At 51.4% G+C, this 13,336-nt stretch overlaps 5 protein-coding genes across 5 annotated transcripts; all 5 read left to right on the top strand.

Moving 5' to 3' along the window:
* Positions 1-421: 421 nt before the first annotated feature.
* POJ06DRAFT_243536 (uncharacterized protein) lies at positions 422-2,482 on the top strand. The gene is made up of 5 exons (XM_056186375.1): positions 422-625; positions 748-808; positions 925-1,048; positions 1,109-2,124; positions 2,178-2,482. The coding sequence occupies exons 1-5, from the start codon at positions 576-578 to the stop codon at positions 2,205-2,207; spliced, it is 1,281 nt and encodes a 426-aa protein (XP_056047545.1). The 5' UTR covers positions 422-575; the 3' UTR covers positions 2,208-2,482.
* Positions 2,483-4,567: 2,085 nt separating this feature from the next.
* Positions 4,568-5,995, top strand: POJ06DRAFT_243533 (uncharacterized protein). Its single transcript, XM_056186374.1, has one exon. The coding sequence runs from the start codon at positions 4,729-4,731 to the stop codon at positions 5,668-5,670; it is 942 nt and encodes a 313-aa protein (XP_056047544.1). The 5' UTR covers positions 4,568-4,728; the 3' UTR covers positions 5,671-5,995.
* Positions 5,996-7,514: 1,519 nt separating this feature from the next.
* On the top strand, positions 7,515-9,745 carry POJ06DRAFT_12373 (putative transposase DNA-binding domain-containing protein). The gene has a single exon (XM_056184278.1). It carries the CDS (start codon positions 7,899-7,901, stop codon positions 9,354-9,356), a length of 1,458 nt encoding a protein of 485 aa, XP_056047543.1. The 5' UTR covers positions 7,515-7,898; the 3' UTR covers positions 9,357-9,745.
* Positions 9,746-10,134: 389 nt separating this feature from the next.
* POJ06DRAFT_264919 (uncharacterized protein) lies at positions 10,135-11,190 on the top strand (the record flags this gene model as incomplete). The annotated part of the gene is made up of 5 exons (XM_056189033.1): positions 10,135-10,225; positions 10,286-10,680; positions 10,743-10,887; positions 10,946-11,090; positions 11,154-11,190. 5 exons carry the CDS (start codon positions 10,135-10,137, stop codon positions 11,188-11,190), a joined length of 813 nt encoding a protein of 270 aa, XP_056047542.1.
* A 111-nt stretch (positions 11,191-11,301) lies between these two features.
* Positions 11,302-13,110, top strand: POJ06DRAFT_12397 (uncharacterized protein). Its single transcript, XM_056184280.1, has 8 exons — positions 11,302-11,565; positions 11,639-11,701; positions 11,812-11,932; positions 12,030-12,222; positions 12,279-12,362; positions 12,431-12,575; positions 12,636-12,780; positions 12,838-13,110. The coding sequence occupies exons 2-8, from the start codon at positions 11,653-11,655 to the stop codon at positions 12,875-12,877; spliced, it is 777 nt and encodes a 258-aa protein (XP_056047541.1). The 5' UTR covers positions 11,302-11,565; positions 11,639-11,652; the 3' UTR covers positions 12,878-13,110.
* Positions 13,111-13,336: the final 226 nt, after the last annotated feature.

The raw sequence follows: 13,336 nt of genomic DNA, 5'->3' as shown, positions 1-13,336 counted from the left end.
TCCATACTAGAGCCCTACGGCAACACCAAGACCGTTTCTGGCTCCGCGCGAAGCCTAGGGCCGATAGTGGACTGCTCAGAAACAATTGCCCACAGGGCCATAGTGGTCTCAGCACAAAGCGAATGGCGCTGTTTAACCCTAGCGCGAATCCAGCATTTAATCTCGCGGACGAGCAGTTGATGGGAGCCGTCCTCCGATCTCATTTCTCAACGTCGTCGACATTCAAACTCAAGATGAACTAGGATAAAACGCGGTGCGATAAAGTCCAGTCTCTCCTCGAGGCGCGAACAGCGGAGGTGCATCCGGGATAGGGTAGACTTGCGTTGCGAGCTGCCGCGGTGAGGCGCAGACGCTGATGGCTTGGGTCAGCAGAGGGTAGAGACGTCGTCGCTGGCCAAGTACGCGCACCATCTTCCGTCGCTACCCAGGTTGTCTCCGGAGAACTCCACATTTTATGCTGCCCCGATAGCAAACGTCACGGACAAGCGACATCACATTGATTTGGTTTCGGTTGTCTCTAAACAGCGCATATAGGCTTGTATTTATTGTGATTATATTATTACTGAGCGGTAAAGATGGTTGGAATCAACAGTCCGATTCCGAGCAGTCTGAAGAGCGAGTGCAAGTACGTCATCATCAAGCACCTGATTCCCGTCTTAGCTCTTTTTACGAGCGTAGTTGCATTTAGCATATTTATGGGCAATGAATGATGCATGTGATCTAACTTGGAGTTTGTCTTTGCTTTAGGAAAGCGGCGCGAATCTTGTCGTCGTTCATTAAGCCTAATCAGGTGTTGGGGATGGACACTGTAGGTCTGCCTTTCTGATTTGTATTTATCTGGTTGTTTGGTTCCGACTTGATTATATTATATGGAGTAGATGTCGGTAGTGGAGAGATTGAATTGGAGAGTAACGATGTGGTCAGGTCATTCCTCCGTCTGTGCTAGCCAATGCCAAAGGTCTCGCTATTATAACGGTTTTGAAGGCCGGCTTCTTGTTTTCTGGTCGTGCAGGATCCGGCGTCGTCATTGCCAGATTGCCTGATGGAAGTAAGTCTAAAAATTTCAACCGTTTCGTGGCTGTGACTGAGCTAACGCCTTCGTGCGCAGCCTGGTCTGCGCCCTCAGCAATCGTCACGGCCGGCGCCGGTGTCGGAGGCCAAATCGGCGCCGAGCTGACCGACTTCGTCATGATCCTGAACACACGCTCGGCAGTCGAGAGTTTTTCGCAGTTGGGCAGCATCACGCTTGGAGGCAACATCTCAATTGCGGCAGGTCCGATCGGTCGAAATGCTGAAGCCGGCGGCAGTGCGTCGCTTAAGTCTGTCGCGGCGATTTTCTCGTATTCGAAGACGCGAGGTTTGTTTGCTGGTGTCTCGCTCGAGGGATCAGCTTTGATAGAGCGTCGGGATGCAAATAAGAAGTTTTACGGAGGCAATGTAACTGCGAAGCAGTTGTTATCGGGCACGATTGACCCGCCTCCTGGTGCTGATCCGCTGTTGAGAGTGCTCGATTCTCGAGTGTTTAGGGGCAATTTGTCGTCGGTGTATGATCAGGAAATATACAACGATATCCCAACGTTTGGCGACGACGACGATGACACGGATTCGGCTGATAGTCGGGACCGACGATATTACGGGTCGTCCTCGTCCTCGAGGTCGCGTAGCGGTAGCTACGCCGGCGGCGGCGGTGGCGGTGGTGGACGAAGTCGAAATTATGATGAGGAGGATGCGTATAATGACGACGGACGGCAAGCCTCGCGACGGTCGGGCGGGAGGACGACATGGGAGGACGATGTGTATGACCGTGAGTCGTCGGGGCGCCGACGCGGTGGTTCGATTCGCAACCAGTTTGAGTCGACGTATAGCGACAAACCATCGCGTCCGACGGCGCCCAAGCCGGACTTTGGTGGGACCAACAATCGAGGAGGTGGTGGTCGACGAGAAGATTATGACGAGCCTCCACCAAGACGCCCGCGTGGTACACAGGGTGTTGCATTGTACACGTTTGAAGGCGAGCAGGAAGGTGATTTGGGATTCCGCAAGGGTGACATAATTACGATTGTCAAGAAGAGTGATTCAAAGGACGACTGGTGGACAGGTCGGAAAGACGGTCGTGAGGGAATCGTAAGGTCGAGTTGATTTGCGTGATTGAAGCATTTGCTAACAAAACGGTTTAGTTTCCGGCAAATTACATCGAGCTTGTGTGAGACTAAGAGCAACCTTACGGCAAACACGGTTTAGGCACAGATAACCATCAATCATGTGGCCTTTTGTTTTTGGATTTTCATGTCAGTTCTCCAATTTCGCGCATGCAAATTTAGATGTCTGGATCTAGCTTGAGGAGATGGTGGAAATGGAGGAATATGTTTGGTTTTTTTTTTTTTGGAAATTTCTTCTGGTTGTTGTGTATGTATCGCTCTGAGGTTGGGTGTGACCGACGCGGCATGGTTGGCTGCAAATAAACGTCTTTGGTTTCTGCTGATTGATAAAGTTCAAATCCCTGGTTGACGTGCCTGCGAGGGAGGTGTACGACGTAAATCTCGTGCAGATCATATAATAGGGCTGGATATCAGCTCGCGAGCGTTGGCGCCGGTCGTCGGTTGGCCATGTATGAGATTAGGGTACATGGTAGAGGTACGCGCCATCAGATGTAGCGTGCTGGTTAAGATACCTGTCTCGGCAATATTATTGAGATGACGCGTAGCCGTGCGTGCCGGGATCGGCGACTGCAAGCTTAGCGACTGTCCCGTCATTGTTAATCTATGGAAATTGCCAGCAGAGCGATGCATGGGATTTGTCACACCATGATAGGTCACACGATAGGGGGGAATCGCTGTTTGAACATGGATAGCGAGGGATCCCCGCCGGAGACTGAGTGAATAGTTCGTATTTACAGCTCCATATAGTTTTGCAGCGGTGCCCCGGAAATGCATTTCAGCAAACCACCCAAAAGCGGCTTCGTGTCCGGAGCATCTGGGGACGAAGGTCGATCACACGCTACCATGCTGTTGGGCATGCATGACATAAAGATGGTGGGGGAGAAATTGCCCTGCTTCTTCGGCTTTGGCTTGTTGAAGTTTACTGTAGCACGAGCCGCGGGATCTGTCATATTTCACGCACCGGTCGTGCCGACTTTCTATTCATAGATTTAGGGAGATTGGAAGACGGAGTTTATCTTGGTGGCGGACGGCATGTGATGCCTGAGTGAAGCCAGCAGAGACCGCGCCGATGGCTACAGCCAATCAAGATCTGGCATCTAAAGCCAGGTCAAAATAAATAACTAATTTCGTCTTGACTAGCCAGTAAATCGCGGCGTTGTCTAACAAAAGCTGGGCTTCTAGAAAACGCCACGTGTGCGCCGCAGCTGTGTGTGGAGTGCACCAAAGGCCAGCTTAAGCCTGCCAAATTATAATATGTAGCTACAGCACAATTTGTAATAATAAGAGTAAGATGGTGCTGTGATGTTAGCGTCGCTATGTCACATACAGGATCATGTCTGGGGAGGATCTTTTCTGCGACTCGGTTCGGTAACTCCGCAGTCATTCAGTATCACCGCGACCGCGTAATCTGCGCACTGCTGAAGCTCCGCTCAACTCCACCCAGCGGATGTGCCAAGCAAGGGCAGGGCAAAGAGAGGACAGGTCCAGCCGACACATGTGGCCGCCAATCTGACAGGCGAACCGAGTCAGAAGGACGGACAACGGGACAAGGCGCCCTTGGGTACGGCGAAGATACGCCGAACGTGGCCACGATTTAAGCTCCGGCAGAAAAAGCACAGAAAATCCCTGGGTGAAACCATGCAAAAAATAGAAGTGAAAATGCGACGCCGCACAGCGCGGCCTCGAGCCAGGCTCTCTTGTTTTTGATACAGTATTATTTTCTCGCCGCATCTTTGATCCAGGACTGAAGGTCATGAGCTCTGACCATGGGTCTATGTCAGCACTCTACAAGAAGCCGTTATGTTGCGAGGCGGTGTTGGCACAGAGGATGACGGCACGCAAATTAAATCACATGCGAATGTGTTCCATATTAGATATTCCATTTCTGGTTTATAAATAGATATCAGCTGTGAGAATGTCATTCCGGACGCAGATCGCTGCACCGGTCGGCGAAAAAAACAACCTACGTGTGCGCGGATCTGTTCTGTCGACAGCATGTTGTCGGCAGGACGCGAGGAATACGCACTTGTTCGAGTATTCGTCCCGCGTCGGGTCCCGCGCCAAGCAGAAAAATAATGCCGCGTTTCCTCCGCGGTCGAGTGGCTGACAGACAGTAAATGGCGTTGAGAATCCAGCCGGCTCGCTCGGTGCGGCGAATTGGTAATTTGCCTCCGAGGGTAGTTCCTTCCTGACTATGGTACCCGTGACTAGCGAAGTGGCCAGGTTAGCGGGCCAATTGAGCGAACGTACCGAATACTTCAGTGGCGTGGTGTCGAATTAGGACCCTCGACGCACAGGCCACTCTATGGTCGCACGGGACCCCCGTTAGCGCCTGCACATCCACCGCTCTACCACTGCCCAATCCAGTAACTCTGCGCTTACCCCCCTGCCACCCACAAAACAAGCCTGTCCACTCTACAATCCGCCGGGGCCTTGCTCAGGAATAAAAGCCCACCCTGATCCCGCCTTGGTTGGGTCTTTTCCTTCTCCTTGACATTAATTACCTTACTCTGTCCTTCGCATCTTCGCCTGTAACCCGGTCAGATCCCACATCTGCGTTATTACAAAAATGGCCGCTGTATCAGTCCAGGTCGCTCCCGCTGACGACGTCATGGCATCCGCCACCTCCTTCGCCCCTTCGGCTCAGATCATGGTCGATGAGTGCCAGAACGCGATTGCCACCAAGGCTCCTGCTGAGTCTCTTGCTCCATTAACCACAACGGTGCCCCGCAAGCGCAACGTCTTCGACATGTTCCGTCTCGATGGTCGCGTCGCTGTCATCACTGGCGGTGCCCGCGGTCTCGGCTACTCCATGGCTGAGGGCCTCTGCGCTGCTGGCCTGTCTGGAATTGCCATCCTCGATCTCCAGACCGATCTAGGCGAGCAGGCTTGTGAGCAGCTCCACTCCGAGTACGGCGTCAGCGCCCGCTTTTACCGCCTCGATGTCCGGGACGAAGACGCCGTCCAAGACGCCATGGATGCCGTCGTCCGTGATCTCGGACGAATCGATATTCTCGTTCTCTCTGCTGGTGTTGCCGACATTGTTCACGCGGAGGACTACTCCCCGGCAAAGTTCCGCCGTGTTATCGACATCAACTTGAACGGGTCGTTTGTCTGCGCTCAGGCCGCTGGTAAGCACATGATTGCTGCTGGCCGAGGTGGTTCCGTCATCTTTGTCGGATCAATGTCTGGCTCTATCGTCAACTGGCCCAACCCTCAGTCTGCGTACAACGCGTCCAAGGCTGGCGTCATTCACCTCATGAAGTCTTTGTCTGCCGAATGGGCCAAGTACCGCATCCGGTGCAACTCGATCTCGCCTGGCTACATGGACACTCCTCTCAACACTACTTACGAAGAGGCTTATTTCCACGAATGGAAGTCCCGGACTCCCATGAATCGCTTGGGCCAGCCTGAAGAATTGGCCGGTTGCGCCCTTTGGCTGGCTTCTGACGCCAGCTCTTACACCACTGGCAGTGACATTCTCATCGACGGCGGCTACACCGTGCTGTAAACAGTACATTTTCTTCCATACACCGGTTATAATTATGGCGTTCTGCATTGGTATTGTGGTATACATGATAGAAAGTGGGTCTACTTTGGGCGGAATTGGTTGTATAACAGTTTGTTGTTTATATTTGGATTTGTATCTGCTTGTATGAGAGACGGTTTTATGGTTTTTTGTTATGTCTATGGTAAAAATGGCAATAATTAATTGGTCTTCTCTATCTTGGCTTACTTTAATACTGTCAGATTTCAGGGGTGCAGCTCATTTGATGAAACGGGAGGGACCTTAGACAATATAAAATTCAATTTGTCGTGCCTAGCGTCAGTCATGATAAGAAACTTAATATCTTTAGTCCGGGTAACTTTTAGGTTACCCTGTTATACTCTAATATTGAAGGGTTAGGGTGTTTTAACTAGTGCCGGCTATAACCAATCAACTCTGTGGTGTCATATCTAAAAAAGACAGCAATATAAGGTACAGCTTTTAATGGAATTGAACAGGATGGCGTGTAACCTATCTCGGTAGTATAGGGTAGATATGGCGCAGGCTTCGCATCTATTCGACGTTAAATGTCGACTACTAAAAGGACTGCTAGTTGTGATATATAGCTCGCAGCAACAGGAACGAATATATGATTGGTTTGTTTTGTGCAACATCGAATAGATCGGGAATGCAGCAAGTGCGTGCGCGGAGTTTTCTTTGCTGGACGCGTTATTGGTCACAAAGCGAGAAAATCGGCCGATGCAAGACGCGTGAATAAATAATGAGCTGAGCGCGTTCGCGATCTACGCGTCTGATTTGATGTCCGTGCACGCCCTAACCCCATTCTGCCAAGAGCCATACGCGAACTGATGAACCTATATAGAGCTTGCACTTAGATCACATAGGACACAACATCATCTGGACAAGTTTGAGCATGCCATCCCTTCCTCTTAATCAGTTGTTCAAAATCAGTCAAGAAGAGGCGAAAAGATCAAGGCAAACTAAATCGTTCGAACCCAGTCGTGGACACTCATCTTCGACTTGTCAAACTCCCGGACACCGCTCCTGTAATCGCCCGCCAACGGATGTGTTGCGCACGGACACTTTTTCGTCATGAGACGACAATGTTGGTAGTAATAATATTGCAAACCAAAGACGCTGACTAACGTAATTCACGGCCGAACCGGTCACAATCCAAAACACCCTAACTTGTAAAAATCCACCGCAAAAACACTATTCTGGGTCCAATCCTTCAGCTCACCCTCATACAAAATGCCTTCTGCTTATCAGGGGCGAGTCTTAAACGGCCGACAAAAGTTATCAGGGGCCGTCGTAGTAAATAGCCATCTATTGAACTGCCCGATTGACCAATTTAATTCTTGTTGCGGTTGATTTTGCTATGAATGTTCAATTTTGACCGGTTCGCCCGTTTAACCGGTTCGCCCGTGAATTACGTAGACGTCACGCTCCACGTTAAATGGAAGGGGCTAATTATTAGACTGTCGACACTTAAGATGTCGGCAGCTATATGCTGCACAGACGTCGTGTTGATTGCTGTTGTAGTTGTGCTAACATATAGGCTACGATAACAAGTGTCTGCTTCGATGCTGCGCCCAATGTAGTAAACGTAATTGCAATATGATCTATTGTGCATATGCCAGGCTGCAGTATTCGTTATTTAGTCAAATGTGAACCAACGCACTGCACCAACGCTGACGAGCCGATAGGCTTATGCTCACCGGCAGCAAGCAACGTTAATTTCCGTAGGAGTAGTGCTAGTTAAGCTGACTCGTACCGATTGAGCTGCGTGACGGCGGTCGAGCGTGAATAGCGCAACGAATTCGCGATCGCTAAACAACTCCCGACGCGCGCGACACGCGCCGCGACCGCGAACTGGTAACACTCATTCACGCGTCGCCAGACCCCGGCCGCCTGGATTCCTCTCCTTGCCTATTCTGGTTTCTGTGCCTCTCGTCTGATTTCAATATCTCCACCTGTCCCGCTGCCGCCGCTGCTGTTCCCGATTGATCTCTCTATTTCCCTCTCGCTGCTCCCACATTGTTCTGCCATACTTGCATGCTGCTAGTCCGCATTGACCGGAAGACACTGAGAAAATTCAGATTCTTACTACATACGAACCCTTCATCTACGTAATTCTTCTGCGTGCGCCAATAACAATGTCAAGGTCTTAGTACTAATCGATTTCAGAGTCTTACTATACACGAATTCTTAATCTGGGTGCAGTAATAGCGATGGATCCCCAACAGCAACCACAACAGAATCAGCAGCAGATATGTCCCTTACCATTCTGGAGCAGTGTTTCGCAGCAAATAAGCCAGCAACTGTGGTCGCCATCTTCTTCACGCAACGCCGATGAATGGGGTTTGGAGCCAATTGCCAGCGGTTGGGGCACTTGCCATAGGTGGTCATCGGATGCTGTGGTCCACGATAACTTCAATTGGCTGGTCGATCACGCTGGCCGCGCAAATTGCGAGGAAAGACGGGCGAAGAGGCTCAAGGCAGAAGAAAAATTGCCCAAGAATGATAAAAAGGGGCCTGCCCAGAAGGCGAAGAAGATAAGACTGTACCCAACGGCGGGGCAGAAGGATATATTGGTCAAGTGGATTGGGGCGGCACCGTGGACGTACAACGAATGTCTGCGCGCCATAACGGATGAGGGAGTCCCTAAACTGAAGAAGGCATTGAGGGCCAGAGCCATTAACAGAGACGCGGTAGAGATGCTGCAAAAGCCCTGGCTCGTGGAGACTCCCTATGATATCCGAGACGCTGCAATGGGTGACCTCCTGAAGGCATTTGAGTCGGGAGCAGCCAGGTACAAGAAGGATAAAATGCCGTTTAAGATCCAGTACCGCTCTCGACGCAAGTGCTTCCAGGAGAGCATCGTCATCCACAGCAAGCACTGGGCGCGCGGCAGTGGGAAGTACGCCTTTCTTCGGCAGATCAAGAGTGCCGAAAAGTTGCCAGAGAAACTGTCTTATGACAGCAGACTGGTGATGGAAAGGTCCACAGGCCACTTTTACCTGTGTGTTCCCGCGCCGCTGGAGATGGTGGAAGGCCCTACCGGTGTTCCTCGGGTTATGTCCTTGGACCCGGGTGTGCGGTCATTCATGACGGGATACTCGCCGGACGGCGAGATGGTTGAACTAGGGAAAGGAGATATTGGTCGGATCTACCGGCTGTGTCACTGGCTGGACGACCTCCAGAGCCGCTGGTCGGTGAAGGGGCTAGACCACAGAAAGAAGTGGCGGATGAAGAGGGCAGGTGCGAGAATCAGGCAGAGGATAAGGAACCTTGTAAATGACCTGCATTGTCGAATTGCCAAGTACCTGTGCAGCTCTATCAATCTGATCATTATGCCTACGTTCCCAACGCAGCAGATGGTTCGCAGGGGGCGTCGCAGGATTCGGTCCAAGACGGCGAGAGCAATGGCCACCTGGGCTCACTACCGGTTCCAGCAACGCCTTCTGGACAAGGCAAGAGAGTACGGGTGGTGCCAGGTGGTGCTAGTCAGCGAGGCACACACAAGCAAAACATGTGGAGCATGTGGGCGGCTGAACAACATTGGGGGTAGCAAGGTGTTCAAATGCTCACACTGTGGGCTCGTCTGCGACCGGGACGCCAACGGCGCGAGGAACATCCTAGTGAGGTACTGCACGAAGGTGCTAGCAGGGGAGTCTGTGACAGACTGAGATCTGCATTACCACGAGGGCCACAAGTGGAGAGTTGTGACAGAGCAATTTAGATCTTCAAACGAACAGATGTTAGAAAGATGTTAGAAAGATGCTAGACAGGCAATAGCTATTCGTCACCGCTGTTGTCGACCAATGGGGTAACCCGATCGTGGAATCCTCCACAACCACCTCGATTGAGCCTACTACCACCTCTGTCGCCTACGTCGCTCCCGCTGTCGCTGTTGCAGATGTGTCGTCCTCGTCGTCCGCCGCTCCCACCACCTCTTCGACCGTGGCCTACGTCGCTCCCGCTGTCCTTGTTGCAGATGTAACGTCCTCGTCGTCCGTCGCTCCCCCAACCTCTTCGACCGTGGCCTACGTCGCTCCTACCACCTCTTCGACTTCGGAGTACGTTGCGCCCACGACTTCCTCGACCTCAACCACCGCTCCCGAGCACTACTCGGCGGCGTGGCAGGCATCGCAATGAATCAGCAGTCAGCACATCATTGAGTATATGGCAATGGATGTAGCTTAGCGCACATAATGGAATTATGGGAATATAAAACTTTGTTTGTGATAGAGGATATTTTCTGCGAATTTGTCGGCGACTTCTAGTGGTGTGGTGGTTGAGGAGTGATGGATGGTGCGGCGCGATTGGGAGACCGGTTGCGGTGGCCGGGTTTTGTCCGACCACAACCACGCCGGTCTAGTTCGAATCTCGAGCCATCAATAAACCTAATTACCACATCTACCGAGGTCACTCTTTCGTTGCCTAGACGTATATTCGATTTTAGAGATGGCTCCCGTTATCGTTGTTACCGGCGCTTCGAGAGGCAAGTTATTTCTGAGCAACCCACGTCGACGCTGGACCAGTGTACTGGCACTGGGTTCCGAAACTAACGTCATAACCAGTCTCTTGCATTGGCAACTAACGCTGTAACGAACAGGTCTCGGGGCTGCCATCGCCCGCCAACTACTCTCGCCGCCCATTTCAGCCAACGTCGTTCTCGTCGCCCGCACCGAATCCGGCCTCAAACCGTTCGCCGAGGAGTTCCCGAACCAGGTAGCTTATCTCACCGGCGACCTCTCGGCCGACCAAGTCAACCAAGACGCCATCAAGCTCGCCATTTCGAAGTTCGGCAAACTCGACGGCATCGTTTTCAACGCCGCAATCCTCGACCCGATCGCCAAAGTCGGCAAGGCGGACATCGCGGCATGGAGGAAACTGTACGATGTTAATTTCTTCTCCCTCATCGTCGCTCTCAAGGAGGCGGTTCCGTATTTGCAGGAGAGCAAGGGCAAGGTTGTTTTTATTTCGTCCGGCGCGGCGCATCACTATTTTGTAAGTGGCCCCCTCTGGCTTGCGTGTTTTTGTTTCCCGACATTCGGGTTAACCAGTAGCAGTACGGATGGGGCGCGTACGGTTCGTCAAAGGCCGCGACTGATCACTTGGCTGCGACACTGGCGGCCGAAGAACCGGATATTTTCAGCATTTCTTTGGATCCTGGCGTCATGGACACGAACATGCAAGACGCGCTGCGCGAGAAGCGTATGGTCTTATTATGGTTTTTTTCATTTCTGTATGCAATACTGATGATGCTGAGCAGACGGAAGCGAAATGAGTCCTTCTGAACACGAACGATTCTTGAAGCTCAAGTCGGACGGCGGCTTGTCGCCTCCCGAGGTCCCTGGTAATGTCGCTGTCAACTTGGTGCTGAAGGGTGGTCCTGAGGTCAATGGAAAGACGTTGAGGTGCGTATACACTTTATCACGCAGCTGGGAATTGTCACATTGTAGCTAACTTGTATTGTCTAGATTCACGGCGCCAGAGCTCGCTGAGTATGCCAAGTAAGTCGAAGTTTGGAGATAATAGGCACGGCAGTAGTGTACGTATGAAGGCCCGCGCTGTACGATATGTATTCATATTCCAATGCTAGTCCTTAAATGATCCAGCCATACAAAGCGCAGTTGATTTGCTGAAGAAACCTTGCTTATCGGAAACCCGCTCTCCAATTGAATCTCTCTAACCAACGTGCGCAGCTCCCAACGTCATTGCGCCCTCTATGCAAATATACAACGCCCCTCTCCGCTTATCAGAATTAATTGGCAGAGGACCACAAACTTCAGTGAAGTATCCGGAACCTCTCAAATACCTTTTTAAGGCAATTGCGCCGCTGGCTCGTTTTGTCCAATTACTTAAAAGATTGATCGCGAAGAAATCGCAATTGTACGTCTGGGGAGTAATTGCTACGAATATAGGGGGAGAACTAAAGCGGGGCTGGCTAACGGATGGGTTACAGAAGCATCTGCCGTAATGACTGCCAGCGACTCTCCAGTTTTTATTATTACTGGCGCCTCTAGAGGTACTTTTCCTGCAATTTTTAGTAATCGGCATCGGACATAGCGACCGAAGCCACCATGTACCGCCCTAAGCCCTCTCCCGGAGCGTAGGTCTATATTAACACAAGAACAGGCTTGGGATATAATATCGCCGAAAAGCTCCTCGCAGCCCCAGTGTCTGCGAAGGTTGTCGCCGTCGCCCGATCCGAGGCAGGCATGGCCAAGTTAGCCCAGGACTATCCAGGCCAGGTCGAGTACGTCCAAATATTTCACGGAGTTCGATACGTCATCTCCCTGTCCTCTCTTGCTGCAAATTCCCGGATCATTCGGCTAACGACTGTATTGGATTAGGTACGTAACCGGCGACTTGGCCAACTACGACACCGGCGTCAGAGCCGTCCAGACTGCGATCAACAAGTTTGGCTCGTTGAGCGGAATCGTGTTCAATGCCGCCGTGATCAAACCCGTCGCTACCATCGCCACCACTGACATTGAGGAGTTCAAGAAGCTGTTTGACATTAACTTCTTCTCGATTATTACTACTGTAGGTAACGAATTGGTGGCGATCGCGCCGGATGAAGGGGCTGACGGTGTGGATAGCTGAAAGCCGCGATTCCTTATTTGCGTGAGAGCAAGGGCAAAGTCGTTTTGGTCTCTTCTGAGGCGTCATATGAGTCCCATTTTGTACGTATTTGCTGTGGGGATAATATCACGATCTATGGAGAGCGACGAAGAATTGACTGATGGAATAGTACGGATGGGAGGCGTATGGTAGCTCCAAGGCATGCGTTAACCACTTGGCGGCGACACTTGCCGGCGAGGAGTCCGAAATCTTTGCTATTTCAGTCGATCCCGGTGTAATGGACTCTGCCATGCAGCTGGAGATCCGAGAGCAACGTATGCAGTCTTTAACAGACAATCAGATGCATCAAGGTGACTTCTAACTGTTTTCAATAGACGGCAGCCAGATGAAAGGAGAGCACCACGAGTACTTGACCAAGATCAAGGAAGACGGTACCATTCCATCCACAGACCCTCCTGCTACTGTTATTGCCAACCTTGCCGTTAAAGGACCCATGGAGCTGAGCGGCACTTATTACGCGTACGTATATGACTATGCCACACCAATAATTCAGGGATCGGCTGACTAGTAGTGCAGATTCAACTCGCCCACTCTAAGCCCGTACTTGACTGCATAATGGATAAGCAAGGGGGTGATGACCAAGGCCGTCGCGTGGTGTGAGAGATCGGCGACGAGGAGATCTAATTGTTCTGACAGGTTTCGATGACAGTTGTACACGATACGAAACACACCAACACATTAGCTTAGTGATGAAATCGACGACAACCATTTCTCGTAACCCCCATAATCATTTTTCGTTACCAATATCATCAATGCCATAAAAACCCTGTTACAACCCCGGCTCCCATCATCTAACTTGTGCATAACTGCCTCGTGATGGCATGATTTGGGGTAGAAGTCGACCGTAGTTTCTGTGACTGTGACAGTACTGCGGCGCTTGCTCGAAAGGCTGGTGGTGAAGTTGCCGAACCCAACGTATGGGGGAATCCCACCTACTCCCGCCAATACCTCTCCCCCTCCAGGCTGTCATTTATCCTTGTTCCTGTCCCCCTACCTGCATATTCGAAGCTATTAC

Source organism: Lipomyces tetrasporus (genome assembly GCF_029532465.1).
Source record: "Lipomyces tetrasporus strain NRRL Y-64009 chromosome Unknown POJ06scaffold_1, whole genome shotgun sequence".
NCBI lineage: Eukaryota > Fungi > Ascomycota > Lipomycetes > Lipomycetales > Lipomycetaceae > Lipomyces > Lipomyces tetrasporus.
Note: the sequence above shows the minus strand (reverse complement) of the source record. Positions and strands in the feature narration are given on the sequence as shown.

Coding starts and splice junctions, on each gene's coding strand:
- POJ06DRAFT_243536 (XM_056186375.1), top strand. CDS start 576: ATGGTTGGAATCAACAGTCCGATTCCGAGCAGTCTGAAGAGCGAGTGC. Junction 626..747: donor AGTCTGAAGAGCGAGTGCAA/GTACGTCATCAT, acceptor TCTTTGCTTTAG/GAAAGCGGCGCGAATCTTGT. Junction 2,125..2,177: donor AAGACGGTCGTGAGGGAATC/GTAAGGTCGAGT, acceptor AAAACGGTTTAG/TTTCCGGCAAATTACATCGA.
- POJ06DRAFT_12397 (XM_056184280.1), top strand. CDS start 11,653: ATGACTGCCAGCGACTCTCCAGTTTTTATTATTACTGGCGCCTCTAGA. Junction 11,702..11,811: donor TATTACTGGCGCCTCTAGAG/GTACTTTTCCTG, acceptor ACACAAGAACAG/GCTTGGGATATAATATCGCC. Junction 12,781..12,837: donor CTGAGCGGCACTTATTACGC/GTACGTATATGA, acceptor CTAGTAGTGCAG/ATTCAACTCGCCCACTCTAA.
- POJ06DRAFT_243533 (XM_056186374.1), top strand. CDS start 4,729: ATGGCCGCTGTATCAGTCCAGGTCGCTCCCGCTGACGACGTCATGGCA.
- POJ06DRAFT_12373 (XM_056184278.1), top strand. CDS start 7,899: ATGGATCCCCAACAGCAACCACAACAGAATCAGCAGCAGATATGTCCC.